Source organism: Nyctereutes procyonoides, unplaced genomic scaffold, assembly GCF_905146905.1.
Source record: "Nyctereutes procyonoides isolate TBG_1078 unplaced genomic scaffold, NYPRO_anot_genome, whole genome shotgun sequence".
NCBI lineage: Eukaryota > Metazoa > Chordata > Mammalia > Carnivora > Canidae > Nyctereutes > Nyctereutes procyonoides.
The window spans coordinates 32828043-32842906 of record NW_026575030.1 but is presented as its reverse complement, the minus strand read 5'-3'; the positions used below and the strand labels follow the sequence as shown (position 1 = coordinate 32842906).

Below are 14864 nucleotides of genomic sequence, written 5' to 3'. Positions count from 1 at the left end.
AAAATCAACATTTAAACTACATTTTAAGAGCAGTTTGGTTTTCACAAAATGAATCGAACCATTTTTGCTTTAAGAGCATTATGCAAATGACTCCAGGTGGTTCTAAAACTAAACATTAATCTATGATTTTTGAGATGTTTTACATATTTAAAATAAAAGCTATTTTAAATCAAGAAAATGTTCCAAGAAACATATTTTAGATGGAATGGTTGGAAGGTTCAAACACCTTTTCTTGTGGCACCAGGATCATCCATATAGGATCTAGCTTGAAGTTGCTCCCTTTTGATGCAGGGAAATGTGTTCGAAAAACAGGAGGCGTCTCGTGACAGCAGTGCCCATACGTGTGTCAGTCTTCAAAACAGTGTTGTCAACCATTCCTAACAGAAGTAGGGAGGGGAAAAAAGAAAAAACAAAAACAAATGCAAACAGAGCTTTGGAATCTTTCAAAATTGACTTACAACCCCAAACAGGATGTACTAGAGGGTCAGTTTCACTCCCACAGGAAATAACCTCCTGGTCATTATTGCTGAGGCTGAGGAAGGACGCTGGGTGGGGGAATGTGAGTCACTTAGCATTCACAAAGTGGTGGTGGCCGGATTTAAACTGCCAGTCAGAGTCTGAGAAGTCTGACGGTTCTGCTGAATGAGTCAGGGGTAGTTCATGGACTAGGTCTCAGCACTGACTGTTCCCACTCCTTTTCACCACATTGGGATGGCTGAGTATAAAGAGGGTCAGAAAGGAACAGACAACTTCAAGACAATTTATATTTGAATAATGCGTAGGAATTTTACAATCATATTTTTCATTACAAGAGCAATAAAACAACATGAGAGGTGAACACACCACACTTGTCCCTTCTTTTACTTACCTTTCTAACACCTGATTGAATCATTTGGGTTTATCTTTTTCGGTCTCTCTCTCTTTTTTTTAAGATTTTATTTATTTGAGAGAGAGAGAGAGAGAGAAAACATGAGCTAGAGAGCATGAGAAGGGGGAGGGGGTAGAGAGAGAAGGAGAGGCAGGCTCCCTACTGAGCAGGTAGTTGGACATGGGGCTCTATCCCAGGACCCTGGGATCATAACCTGAGTCAAAAGCAGAAGCTTAATTCGCTGAGTCATCCAGGTGCTCATGACCTCTTTTCATGTTAAGAAAATTGTATGTGCAGTTTTGCCTTTCTTTTTATATTTTACATTGGACTATACAACCAATTGTTTTAATGGTTGTATGGTATTTCCTCTAACGGATGGTCTGTAGTGAAATTATAAACTTTCTTACTATTGAACATTTGGACTCGTTTTAATTTTTTTTTTTGCCACTAGAAATAGTGGTGCACTGGATAGTTTGTACAGATGTCTACTTTATATCTTTGGATTACTCTTTTTGGATTGGTTTCCAGAAGCAAATTCATGGAATCAAAGTAGATGAGCATTTTTATGACTTTTGTTTCAAATTCCTTTTGCTCATCCAGCAGCAAAATATAAGAAAACAAGTATCACTCTAGTTTCATCTATTTCAAAGGAAGTAGATGTTACCGTGTAGTAAAAATTGTTAATTTTAAGGAGCCTAAGTTACTACTTCATTGTTGTTTAATTTGGCACTTTTCTTTTCCCCATATTCTGGGTATTGTCTTTTTCCTGAATTGGCTGTTCTTAAATTTGCCTACTGGAGTCATGGTGTTTTCCTTATCATTTTGTCTTTTTCCCATGTGAAGATATTGGTCGTATTACGAGTAATTCTTATAAACACTTATTCATAGTGTATTGTTACCCTTTAAATCTATTTTTAAATATGATCATTGTCATAGGAAGTAGCACGCAAGAGTTAACATTTTTAAGACAGAGGTACAAAGACTTACTGGACGATTATCTTTTAGTCCAGTGGTAGCTTTATGTAACCTGGAGTCATAAAACACACATACCCCCACATCCACATCCACACCCACCCGCACTTCCCCGTTGACGCTACATTCTGAGCAACCAACAGCCAGACTGGTCTACTCATTGTTTTCCAAAGTCTTGCTCTTTTGTGTCCCCTATTCCTTTTTTTTGTGTGTGTTCCCTATTCCAAACATCCTCTTCCCTCCTCCATAAAGGCTTTGTTTATGTTCAACAGCAGTTGTTTCTGTTTTGAATTCCTGTAGCTCAGTTGGCACTATCCACAGTGTATCTCGTATTGCTATTTAACTGCCCTCTGATCTGTTTTACCTCCTTAACTAGAACAGAAACTCTTGACAATTGAAGTCATCGCTTATTGCCTATTTATATCTTTATTACTTGTTTATATCTTGCACAGTACATGGCAGCCTGAAAAATGACCATGCTGCATGTGAGATTAAGTAGCAAAATATATAGAGGAAACCGTGAGTCTATAAGGCTTTCAGAAATCTAGATAAAGGAATATTATCTTAGAGTTAATTTTCCAAAGTGGAATTTAGAAATAGCATCTTTAGAAGAATCAACTGTTAGTGGTGAGTGATCATTTTGCACGTAATAAATAGTGGTACGTGGTATCCTTCACACTGTCACACAAAAGGGCACATGCACTTCTGGCTTCAGCCTGTATCTCCAGGGACAGGTGTGATCCAGATCATGTTGAGCAAACTAAGGCAGCTTACCAGATTTTCATTTAGTTTTATTCTAGGTAACTGTATAGAAGTCCATTTCCTCCTTGATACTATCAAGTAACCCACTGGGCTGTTGAATCTAGAAATTGAGACAGGAGATAGGAGTCAAATTTGCAGACTATTAATAAAGGTTAAATTTATAAAGCAGGGCAGATATATAAATCTGGTCTATGGAGCAGGGGACTGAGGACCAGGACTTCTGGCAATGGCAGTGCTGTATGCTCCATTCTGGGTATCAGAACAGTTTGTAAGGAGCTGCTGGATGTTGTCATGGGCCTTTTTACTATGTGATGGTAAAGCCACAGTTCTGGTGGAGGAGGCCAGTAGGAGGAGGGGTTGGGAGAGCATGAAGGGAGCTGGCCCAGAAACAGATGCAGGATCTTACATCAAGAACAAAAAACATTTACTAAATAACACAATTTGACAATTGCCTTTATAAGACTCAGGGAAGGGAGAAGAAATGTGTGGGAGATATCAGAAAGGGACACAGAACATAAAGACTTCTAACTCTGGGAAATGAACTAGGGGTGGTGGAAGGGGAGGAGGGCGGGGGGTGGGGGTGAATGGGTGACGGGCACGGAGGGGGACACTTGACAGGATGAGCACTTGGTGTTATTCTGTATGTTGGTAAATTGAACACCAATAAAAATTAATTTATATAAAAAAAAACAAAAACAAAAATAAATAAATAAATCTTTTAAAAAAATAAAATAAAATAAATAAAATAAAACAGAAAAAAATAAAAAAAAAGACTCACTAGCTGTTGTTTCTACCATTTAAAGAATTATCTCTTACTTCCACACTACTTTCTCTATATTAGCAACCTCATGCAATCAGGTTTTTTTTTTTTAATTATGAAAAAGCAGCACTTTGGGGAAATAGGTAGAGGGAGACCATTAGCTTCCCTGCATCCTCATTCTCCAAAATAAGCTATTATGCTGAATCCTACAAGCTTGGCAGCCAGCCCAGGCTAAGGAGAAAGATAAACTATTCTAGAGGACTCTAGGAGCCATCTAATATTTTATCTTAAGTGTTTTCCTCATCTTCTTCCTTTTTTAAAATTATAAGTTCCCTTTGCTACTTCCTAGTCTTCAGCAGCAACCGTGTTTGGGAGATTTAGAGGAGGTACCTGTATCCATATTTTTTAGAAAATTAGTATCTGAAGAGCACAAGAAGTTTGGAGAAGTAGTTTTCAGTGTGATTAAGGGGTTAGCAGAGAAAAATAGAAATTATTTGTTTGGATTGCTTGTTATGTGTCAAACACTATGCAGCATACTTTCCATTTCTTTAATCTGCACAGCAGCACTGTACGAAGTACATATGGTCACTGTCTCCATTTTATAGATGCTGAAAGTGATGCTCAAACAGGTTAAGAAATCTGTCCAAGGTGACATGGCTAAGAAGTGATGGAACCAGGGAGCAAACCTGGAGTCTCATGCCAGAGCCCATACTCCCAGCCCCTATGTTATTGGGTCAGTAGTTCCAGGCAACCAGTAGCCACTAGGGAAGGTTTGAAGAAAAGCTTCCCCAGAAAGACTCCAAAATATTTAGGGAGGGTGTGAACTTCTTGCTTTCATGCTGGACAGGAACTGTGTATTTTAAAAAAGTGTTGGCCTCTTAAAGACCGGACAGACATGAGAAAAACACCTTCAACTTCCACCACAGAACATACACTCTTTCACTCAACGTATGCTTGTGAGGAGAGGTTCAGGGGGAGAAGGCACATGTGTCTCCAAGTTTTATGCCTAGGGCTAATGGAGCAAATGGACTTGATGTAAAATATATTTTTAACAACCAAATACACAATTTTCTGGTTTGTGTATTTGTAGCAGATCTCTCTCAGAGTCTGGGTATTATAATCAGCATCTCCTAGAATAATGCAACCAGTTTTGCACCAAGTAGAATTAAAAACATATTCCCTACGTCATCTGGAATTCCCCAGGATTCAGGCTACAGGCAAGCTGGCGTAGATGCTGTGAGGTGCTGCCATTGTATTTCTCTGTGGCCCACTTTCATTTCCAGCGCCCTACAGTGTTTCATAACTTGGGATCTTGCTGCAAAGTTGGCCTAGGGTTTTGAAGAGCCCAAGATCCCTAAGTGACCTATCCAAGTTCATAGTAGACTGTGAAATTAACCAATGTTTATGGGATTTTTCTGGATAACTTTGGTGAGCTTGGGGCAGATTAGATTAGCACCTTCATTATGGAGCTCCTGTTTTGTGACAGGTATTGTGGTTAGTTGAGCAAACTGCCTTCAAGTTGGAAGATCCCAGATGGATAGTTGACATGGCCATGAAGTCTTCAGACCAGTCAAAATTTCAGCCCAAGGCAGAGAAGTGGTAGCGGCTCACATACATGACAACCCTAGCTACTCCAATAGTGTGTGGTGGCTAATGTGATTTAAAACAAATATTCTGGGATCTTCTGAACTTTGCTTTTCTTTATCATTTATCTAATATTTACTTAAAAATATAAATTCAATTTCCACTGTACCCTGGACTAAGAAATTTACAAACTGATTAGCAGGTAAACTCTTTCAGATTAAGAAAAATACATTGATAATTTCCATAAATACAAGACTCTCTTTTCTCCAAAATAAAACTTTTAAAAAGACTGCTTTAAATTTACCTCACTATTGGTCTCAAATTGAAGGCCTTCTTTATACAGTCTGGTTGTAGCTGGTTCAAGAAAGACTGTGTTAGTACAAACAATGGAACAAACGACCATTCCTATCAGTTCACCTATCACATTAGACCAGATTCAAATCATTCACACCTGGGCCTGTGATCTGAAATTGGTGGTAATCTCAATTGGTGGGAAGAAGGGTCACATTAAAAAAAAAAGGCTTAAAAAGCCTTTTATTATAAAGATTATGTAAAAAATGTGCAGGAATTTTGGAAAGAGAGAAAAAATAATCTATTGTCCCATAATCCCAAATACATTTATGTTAAGCCGTGTTGAGAATGAATGCCAGACCCATGGGTAATTGGAACAGACAGTGTAACAGTATTTTCATTATTACTGATGTATAAAATATTTTAATTGGGGAAGAGCTAAAAATTGCCTCACTGGGGTATCTGAGTGACTCAGTCGACTGAGTTTTCAAATCGTGGTTTTGGCTCAGGTCATGATCTCAGGATCATGAGATCGTACCCTGAGTTGGGCTCCACGCTCAGCTGGGAGTCTGCTTGAGATTCTCTCTTCCTCTCCCCCAACCCCTCTCTTCACACCATCCCGGCTCTCTCTCTAAAATAAATAAATAAAATCTCTTAAAAATAAAAATTTACTCATTAACCTTTTCCCATAGTATTTTGGTAATTATGCATATTTATCCTTATAGATGAAAAATAGAGTGAACACGGATCTTCTCAGTCTGAATTCACACATCAGATATCAAATATGGCAATTAAAATGATTTCCGAATACTCTAGGTAGAATGCATTCAGTAGTTTCCAAATACTTATATGGCTATTTTATAACTGGAAAGTTCTCAATTACTCAAAGAAATCTAACTTACATGTTGGAAGAGACGCTTTACGTGAAGGTACATATTTTCTAGTGTTCCATCTGAAGTTTTTCAGATCAACCGAAGTTTGAACAATCATTACCTTTGTAAAATCTTCAGTGCCTTGTACCTGAAGTTCAATAGAATATAAGTTAATTCCTGAGTACTTACCATACAATTACGTGTTTCTCTGGTAAGCTAGTATCTCAGGACCTCTCTAAATATCTGGGATGAAAGGTAAACATGTCTATATCAGATATGTTGTTTTCCATATGCTTTGAATCACATGAGTACCCAGATCTACAATAGACAGGGCTGTCTGCCCGAGAAAGTAGACAGAGTTGCGTAGGTTTTAGGCTGCCTTGAGAACCTCTTGCTTGGCCATCTAAATTCCCAATCAGCACCCACAGCAGAGCTCTGTTATTATGTATTCAAGAATAGAAGTACGCAGCACCATAGTTAAGAATAATGTCTCACTTCCTCCCAGTGGGTGTATCACATTGGTGCTGGAGGCATCCACTCAGAAATTTTTTCTTGTGACCCTTTCCCACCTGAGGATTCCTCTTACCCCCACCTCACGTTCTTCTTGTGTCCCAAATCTACCTTGTAAATACTTCTATCATAGCTGTACACGTTTCATTAATATGTTTACATATTTTTCTTTTCACTTGGTTGAGAGATCGTATGAGGGCAAGTTGCAAATCTCACTTGTCTTGGTCACTCTAGCATCTAGCACTGTTGCTGCCATATATTAATTACTTAAAAAATATATGTCTAATTCGATCAACTCTAGGTCCCTCTTTCAATGTACTTTCTGTAGCTGTATTTTGTATGTCACCTGATTTCTCCTGCCATGTGCCTCTCTTTTTCTACCCCAACACACACACGTACACACACAGGGTTTGCCTTCTTTCCTTCTTCATACGCAGAGCTTCTCATTTTGAGGGCCAGGAAAACTCAGTAGCCTAAATGTGGGAAGTATCTTTCAAAGTATCTGAGCAAATACCTCTGTTGCTCAGTTCAGCATGGGTTTGGCAGAAATTCTCCAGAGTACTGTTAAGACAGTCCAGAGAAAATGGTCCTTCTGCAATGTTGTATATGAACTTACTAGGCCCCCTTTTTCTATTTACAGCTGCGCCAAAATCTAACTATGGCCAAAATGTACAGCTCGGCCTGCCTCATCGACATTGAATAGGAATATGTTGGTGCTTGGGCTACCCAGTGTCAAGGCAATCCGTGAACTGGGTGTGTGTGGTGTTTGTGCTTATGGAGTGGTAGGGGAAAGGCGGGAGATAGGAAGGTGGAAAGTGACAATTTTTCTAATGTTCATACACTGTCAGACATATGGCGGATTGACTGGAAGGTATGAATCAACATTTCTTTACCTGATAGCATGTTATAGGAATTAAAGAAGGTGCCTTATAAGCTTTCCGTAACTGACAATCTTCTACAGCTCCATGGATGAGGATGACATAAATCACAGTTTCATCATAGATACCAGTTTTGATGTTCTTTGGTATATCTTTTACCGACACATTACAGAGTTTTAATTGCATCTTGTAGTTCCAATCCTACAAGGAAAGCACAATTTCGTAGTCTACTGTTGATAAAATTTAATATAAATTCCTAAATAGTTCATTAATAACCATATTTTAATACAATTCCATTCAGAGCGAAGAATGAGCTTATATAAACCCCTCTTACCTCATAAGATAGATGTTCCCTGATTTTTTTGGCAGTAATGGAAAGTCCAAGTTTTAGCCACATTTTATATTCAATGTGAGGACTACATTGTTCAAAAGCTTCATACAAGTAATTTTTAGGAATAAAACATGTCTGAAAAAAGGAAAATCTAAATTTAATATCTCATTCTGCATACCCATAGTCTAAGGAGATAAGGTTTTTCTCATTTACATTAAAGCTAAGAATTTAAATTATTTAAGATTCATGTTGCTGCCTGGAGACTTACTAAAATGTGTATAGTAATAAATATTTGTGTAATCTTATCATAAATTATTAAAAGGCCACATGCTCCAATGAGATGTTATTATTCTTACAGATTCTAAAAAAGTAGAAAACAAGGTATCGAAAATCATTTAAACTTTTAAACTAAAGATATAAATATTTCTAAAAATACATTATTTTGGGGTGCCTGGATGGCTCAGGTGTTTAAGTGTCTGCCTTCAGCTCAGGTCATGATTCCAGGGTCCTGGGATTGAGCCCAGCTTTGAGCTCCCTGCCAAGCTTCTCCCTCTCCCACCCCCTGTTGTATGCATTCTCCACGTGTTACTCAAATAAATAGAATCTTTAATAAAAATAAAAACACATAATTTTAGGGGAGCAAACTTTTTAGATAACAATAAAATGCCAGTGCTAATGAGCAGACTATTGACTATCAGGAATAAGCTGCTGCGAATATACAAGATGTTATGTATGTTGGTTTTTAATTCTTATGGGTAAGGATGTATGAGTGTGATTGCTGGGTAATAAGTAAGTGTGTGTTTAATTTTATAAGAAAACTGTCAATCTGATTTTGGAAGGGGTTGTAACATTTTAGACTCTCATCAGCCATGATGGACATTTCAGTTGCTTCACATCCTTGCCATTACCTGCTGCTCATTATTTTTATGTTTAGCCAACGCAGTAGGTGTGGTGATACCTCATCATGATTTTAATTTGCATTTCTCTGAGAGCTAATGATATCAAGAATCTTCTTTATGTGCTTATCACCCACTTGTATATTCTTTTGTGAAAGGTTTGTTCAAATCTTTTGCCCAGTTTTTAATTCAGTGATTTGTCTTCTATTCTTTATAGGTTCCATTGTCAAGTAATTCTTCAGATCAAGCTATTGTGAAAAGCTCCCCACAGTCTGTGGGTTGCTTTTTTCCATATTCTTCATGGTGTCTTTTTTAAAAAGCAGATTTTAATTTCAGTGGCATTCAATTTATCAATATTTTGTTTCATGGTTAGTGCTTTTTATGTCCTGGCTTAGAAATCTTTGCCTATCTCAAGATCTGTGTTTCCTTTTCAAATTTTTATAGCTCTGATTTTTATGTTTAGGTCTATCATCATTCCAACTAGATTTTTGTGCGAAATGTAGGAAGCTGAGGCTCATAGCTTCCTTATAGGTATTTGGAATTTTCGGGATCAATTGTTGAAAATATCATTATTGTTAAAGATCAACTGATTGTGTATATATGAATCTATTTCTGGATTCTCTTCCCTGTTCCACTGATCTATATTATGTTCAGCTAATAACATTTGGTGCTGATTATAATAAATGATAATTATTTATTTTTTAAAATTATATATTATATATTTTATGTATATAAATTATATATATTATATATAATTTATTCTTTTAAGAATTTTAATTCCAGTGTAGTTAACACACAGTGTTATATTGATTTTAGGTGTACAGTATAGTGATTCAGCAATTCTATATATTATTCAGTACTCATCAAGATAAGTGTACTCTTAAAAAAAAAAGATGTGTACTCTTAATTCTCTTCACCTATTTCACCCATCACCCCACCCCCTTCCCCTCTGGTAACCATCTGTTTATTCTCTATAGTTTAGAGTCTGTGTTCAGTTTGTCTCTTTTTTTCCTTTGTTCATTTGTTTGTTTCTTAAATTCCAGATATGAGTGGAATGATATGGTATTTGTCTTTCTTGGACTTATTTTCACCTAGCAATATATTCTCTAGAGCCATCTATGTTGTTGCAAGTGGCAAGATTTCATTCTTTTTTATGGCCGAATAATATTCCATTGTATATAGGTATATATACCACATCTTCTTTCTCCATTTATTGATGAACACTTGGGTTGCTTCCCATAATTTGACTATTGTAAGTAATACTGCCATAAACATATGGTGCATATATCCCTTTAAGTTACCATTTTCAAATTCTTTAGGTAAATACCCACTAGCATGATTACTGGGTCTTAGGGTAGTTCTATTCTTAATTTTTTGAGGAATCTCTATACTGTCTTCCACAGTGGCTGCACTGGTTTATAGTCTCATCAATAGTGCACGAGAGTTCCTGTTTTTCCACATCCTTGCCAACACTTGTTTCTTGAGTTTTTTTTATTTTAACCTTTCTGATGGGTGTGAGGTGATGTCTAATTGTAGTTTTGATTTGCATTTCCCTGATGATAAGTGATGATGAGCATTATTTCATGTGTCTGCTGGTCGTCTGTATGTATGTCTTCTTTGGAGGAATGTCTGTTTATGTCTTCTGACCATTTTAAAAATTGGATTATTTTGTTATTATTATTTTTGGTGTTGAGTTGTGTAAATTCTTTATGTATTTTGGATACTAATCCTTTATCAAATCCATCATTTGCAACTATCTTCTCCCATTCAGTAGGTTATCTTTTAGTTTTGTTGGTTGTTTCCTTTGCTGTGCAGAAGCTTTTTATTTTGATGTAGTCCCAAAGGTTATTGTTGTTTTTTGTTTCCCTTGCCTCAGGAAACATAATTAGAAAGATGTTGTAATGGCTGAATGTCAGAGAAATTACCACTTGTTTTTTGTTCCAGGATTTTCATTTTTTATTCCTTTATTTTTTAGGTAAGCTCTACATTCAACATGGGGCTTGCACTCATGATCCCAAGATCAAGAGTCACATGCTCTACTGACAAAGCCATCCAGGCATCCTTATTCTAGGTTTTTTATAGTTTCAAGTCTCTCATTTAGATCCTTAATCCATTTTGAGTTTTTTTTGTGTGTATAGTGTAAAAAAGTAGTCCATTTTTCACTTTTTGCACATAGTTGCCCTATTTTCCCAACACCATTTGTTGAAAAGACTGCTTTTATCCCATTGCATACTCTTGCCTCCTTTGTCAAAGATTAATTCGCCATATAATTGTGGGTTTATTTCTGGATTTTCCATTATGTTCCATTGATCTATGTTTCTATTTTTGTGTCGTACTGTTTTAATTATTACAGCTTTGTAATATAATGTGAAATTGAGAATTGTGATACTTACAGCTTTGTTTTTTCTTTTTCAACATTGCTTTGGCTATCCTGGGTCTTTTGTGGTTCTATACATATTTTAGGATTGTTTGTTCTGGTTCTGTGAAAAATGCTGTTGGAATTTACATAGGGATAACATGACATCTGTAGATTATTCTGGGTAGTATGGATACTTAACAATTTTTGTTCTTCCATCCCATGAGCATGAAGTATCTTCATTTCTTTCATCAATGTTTTATAGTTTTCAGAGTACAGATCTTTCACTTCCTTGCTTCAGTTTATTCCTAGGTATTTTATTATTTTTGGTGCAATTGGAAATTAAATTGCTTTCTTAATTTCTTTCTGCTGCTTCATTATTAATATATAGAAATGCAATTGTTTTCTGTACATTGATTTTTGTATTTGCTGCAACCTTACTGAATTAATTTATCAGTTCTAGTAGTTTTTTGGTGGTCTTTAGGGTTTCCTATATACACTATCATGTCAGAGAGTGAAAGTTTTACTTCTTACTTACCAATTTGGATGAGTTTTATTTCTTTTTCTTGTCTGATCACTCTGAGTGGGATTTGTAATACTATGTTGAATAAAAGTGGTGAAAGTGAGCATCCTTTTCTTGTTCTTGACCTTAGTGGAAAAGCTTTCAGCCTTTCACCATTGAGTATGATGTTAGCTGTAGGTTTTTCACATACGGCCTTTATTTTGTTGGGGCATATACCCTCTAAATCTAATTTGTTGAAGTTTTTACATGAGTGGATGTTGTATTTTATCAAATGCTTTTTCTGCATCTGTTGAAATGATCATATGGTTCTAATCCTTTGTGATGTGTCACACTAATTGATTTGCAAATATTGAACCACCCTTGCATCCCAGGAATAAATCCCAATTGATCATAGTGAGTGAATTTTGTTTAATGTATTGTTGGATTCAGTTTGCTAATATTTTGTTGAGGATTTTTGCATCTATGGATAGGTATCTGTTCATCAGAGATACTGGCCTATAGCTCTCTTTTTTGTAGTGTCTTTATCTGGTTTTGGTATCAGGATAATGCTGGCCTCTTGAATGAATTTGGATGCTCTCCTTCCTCTCTTGAGTTTTTGGAATAGCTTGAGAAGAACAGGTATTTATTTTTATTTTTTTTATTGGAGTTCAATTTGCCAACATACAGCATAACACCCAGCGCTCATCCCGCCAAGTGCCCATTACCCAGTCACCCCAACCCCCTGCCCACCACCTTTTCCACTACCCCTTGTTATTTCCCAGAGTTAAGAGTCTCTCATGTTCTGTCTCCCTTTCTGATATTTCCCACTTTTACACTTCCTATTCTTACCCTCATACGTGACCCTTCACCATCCCCACTCCTGCATCACACTTCAATACTTTACTAGAGAATAATTCCGCTTACCCATCACCCTTCTCTCTGTTATTTTCATATTTTCACTCTGCATGTATTATAACCCCCTTACAATGTTATTTTTATTTTTGCTTTAAATAGTTCTATTTTAAGAAAATTGCAAGAAGAAAAAAACCTAGTTATTTATATTTACTTACCGATTTACCATTTCTGGTGTTTTTCCTTACCTGTAGATCTGAATTTGTCCCCTCTAATGGCACTTACTACATCTTGAAGAATATTGTTTAGTATTTGTTGTAGTGCAGGTCTGAGAAGGAAGAATTGCCTCAGCTTTCATTTATCCAATTTTTATTCTTTTCCACAATTTAAGATGTTGTTCTATTATTGTTCTCTCATCTTCATTGTTTCCAATAAGAAGTCAGTGATTATTCTTTTATGTTCCCCCAAATACATTTTCTTTTTATTCTGACTACTTTCTAGACTTTCTCTTTCTGTTTTTCAGCACACACGTGTGTGTGGTGCATGCATTTGTTTGTCTTGTTTGAGTTTCTTTCTTAAAACTGTAAGTCAAGACTTTTCATCAACTTGGGAACATTTTAGTAATCATTTAGAAAATATTTTTCCTGCCCATTCTTGTTCTCTTCTCCTACTGCAAATTGTATTATATACTATTACATTGTTTAATGTTACACCATAGAGTGTCTGTACATTAAAAAAAAACATTGTTCTCTTTGTTTTTCAAACTATTATTTCTATCATTTGTCTTCCAGTTATTGACTTTTTTTTTTTTTTTTTTTTTTAAATTTTATTTTTATTTTATGATAGTCACAGTGAGAGAGAGGCAGAGACATAGGCAGAGGGAGAAGCAGGCTCCATGCACCGGGAGCCCGACGTGGGATTCGATCCCGGGTCTCCAAGATCGCGCCCTGGGCCAAAGGCAGGCGCCAAACCGCTGCGCCACCCAGGGATCCCCAGTTATTGACTTTTTACTACCATCTCTAATCAGCTCTTTTTAGTTCTAAAATTTCCATTTAACTCTTTTTTATATTTTTACAATATACTGGTATTTATTATCTCTTTTCTCATTATGGTTATATTTTCCTTTCATTTTTTGAACATATTTCCCCTGAGTTCTTTGAATATATTCTTTTTTTTTAAGATTTTACTTATTTATTCGTGAGACACACACACACACACACACACACACACACAGAGGCAGAGACACAGGCAGAGGGACAAGCAGGCTCTGCACAGAGAGCCCAACGTGGGACTCGATTCCAGGGCTCCAGGATCACGCCCTGGGCTGAAGGCGGTGCTAAACCGCTGAGCCACCCGACCTGCCCTGAAGGTATTCTTAATGACTCTTTAGTGTCTTTGCCTCATCCATATTTTGGGCCATCTCAATGTTGGTCTCTATTCATTGTCCCCTTTTTTCATACTATAGGTGACATCATGTTTCTTTGCTTGTTTAGTAATTCATGATTGGTGTTCTGTAACCAGAAACAGGAGGCTAAAGCATTTTTATGCAAATCCCAGGCATAATTTTAACTTGGAAATATTATAATATGCATCACTGAATAATAAAGACATAAAGTTTTCCCTTGCCTTCTTCTCCCTTCCCACTTTATATGTCATTAATTTGCTGGGAAAAGAAAAAGAAAAAACATTATTCATTCTGTGGATCTCTCATATTTCAGATTTACCAAGTTATTCCCTTCTGATGTCAATTAACCTGTTTCTCTCCCCTCTGGATTTTCTATTAACTGGTTTGATAAATATGCTTTTACTTTTTTTCTTATTCAAGAGCACTTCATCATGGGTGGTACCAGTACTTCTGCTGCATCATAGCATGAGGTACATGAGGCCCAGTTGTCCAACTTTTAGTGATTCTACAATTGTTTTTAGGTGGTGCCAGCCTGGTCCTTTCATTATAAAGTTTACCATTAACATTGCACATAGTAGTTTTAGCACCAATTGATGGCTATTGGCTAGATCCATTACTTCATTTGAGATAGCAAAATAAAGATATTCAAATACTCTCCTTCTATATTTGTTAGCTGAAATTCTGTATAGAAGAATATTTTTTCATCTTTTCTTAAAAGAGTTTGTAGAGGGAAGGCAGGATAAATGTTGAATTCTTTCTATTTTTTAATCCACTTTTAGCGTAGTAAGTTGATATCCTGACATTATTAGAAATTAAACAACTTTTGGTATCATTAACAACTTACGGATTTTTATACATCATGGGGTTCAATTGTTTCCAGTTATTGTTCTTTTGAGTTCAATTTAAGCTAGTGGAAGCCCCTGTTGCTTTGGGAATTTTGTCCTCATTGTGTCTAGGGAAATTTCCATCCACTCTTCAACTTTTTGATTAAAGATATTAGTTCTCTGACATTTTCCTTCCTCACC

At 36.4% G+C, this 14864-nt stretch overlaps 1 protein-coding gene across 1 annotated transcript in view; it reads right to left on the bottom strand.

Moving 5' to 3' along the window:
* Positions 1-2791: 2791 nt before the first annotated feature.
* SLC9C1 (solute carrier family 9 member C1) overlaps positions 2792-14864 on the bottom strand; it is a 75689-nt gene continuing 63616 nt past the window's right edge. The window contains 4 exon segments of the mRNA XM_055316027.1: positions 2792-3003; positions 6140-6257; positions 7513-7698; positions 7832-7963. Of these exon segments, the coding sequence (XP_055172002.1) occupies positions 2792-3003; positions 6140-6257; positions 7513-7698; positions 7832-7963 (648 nt within the window).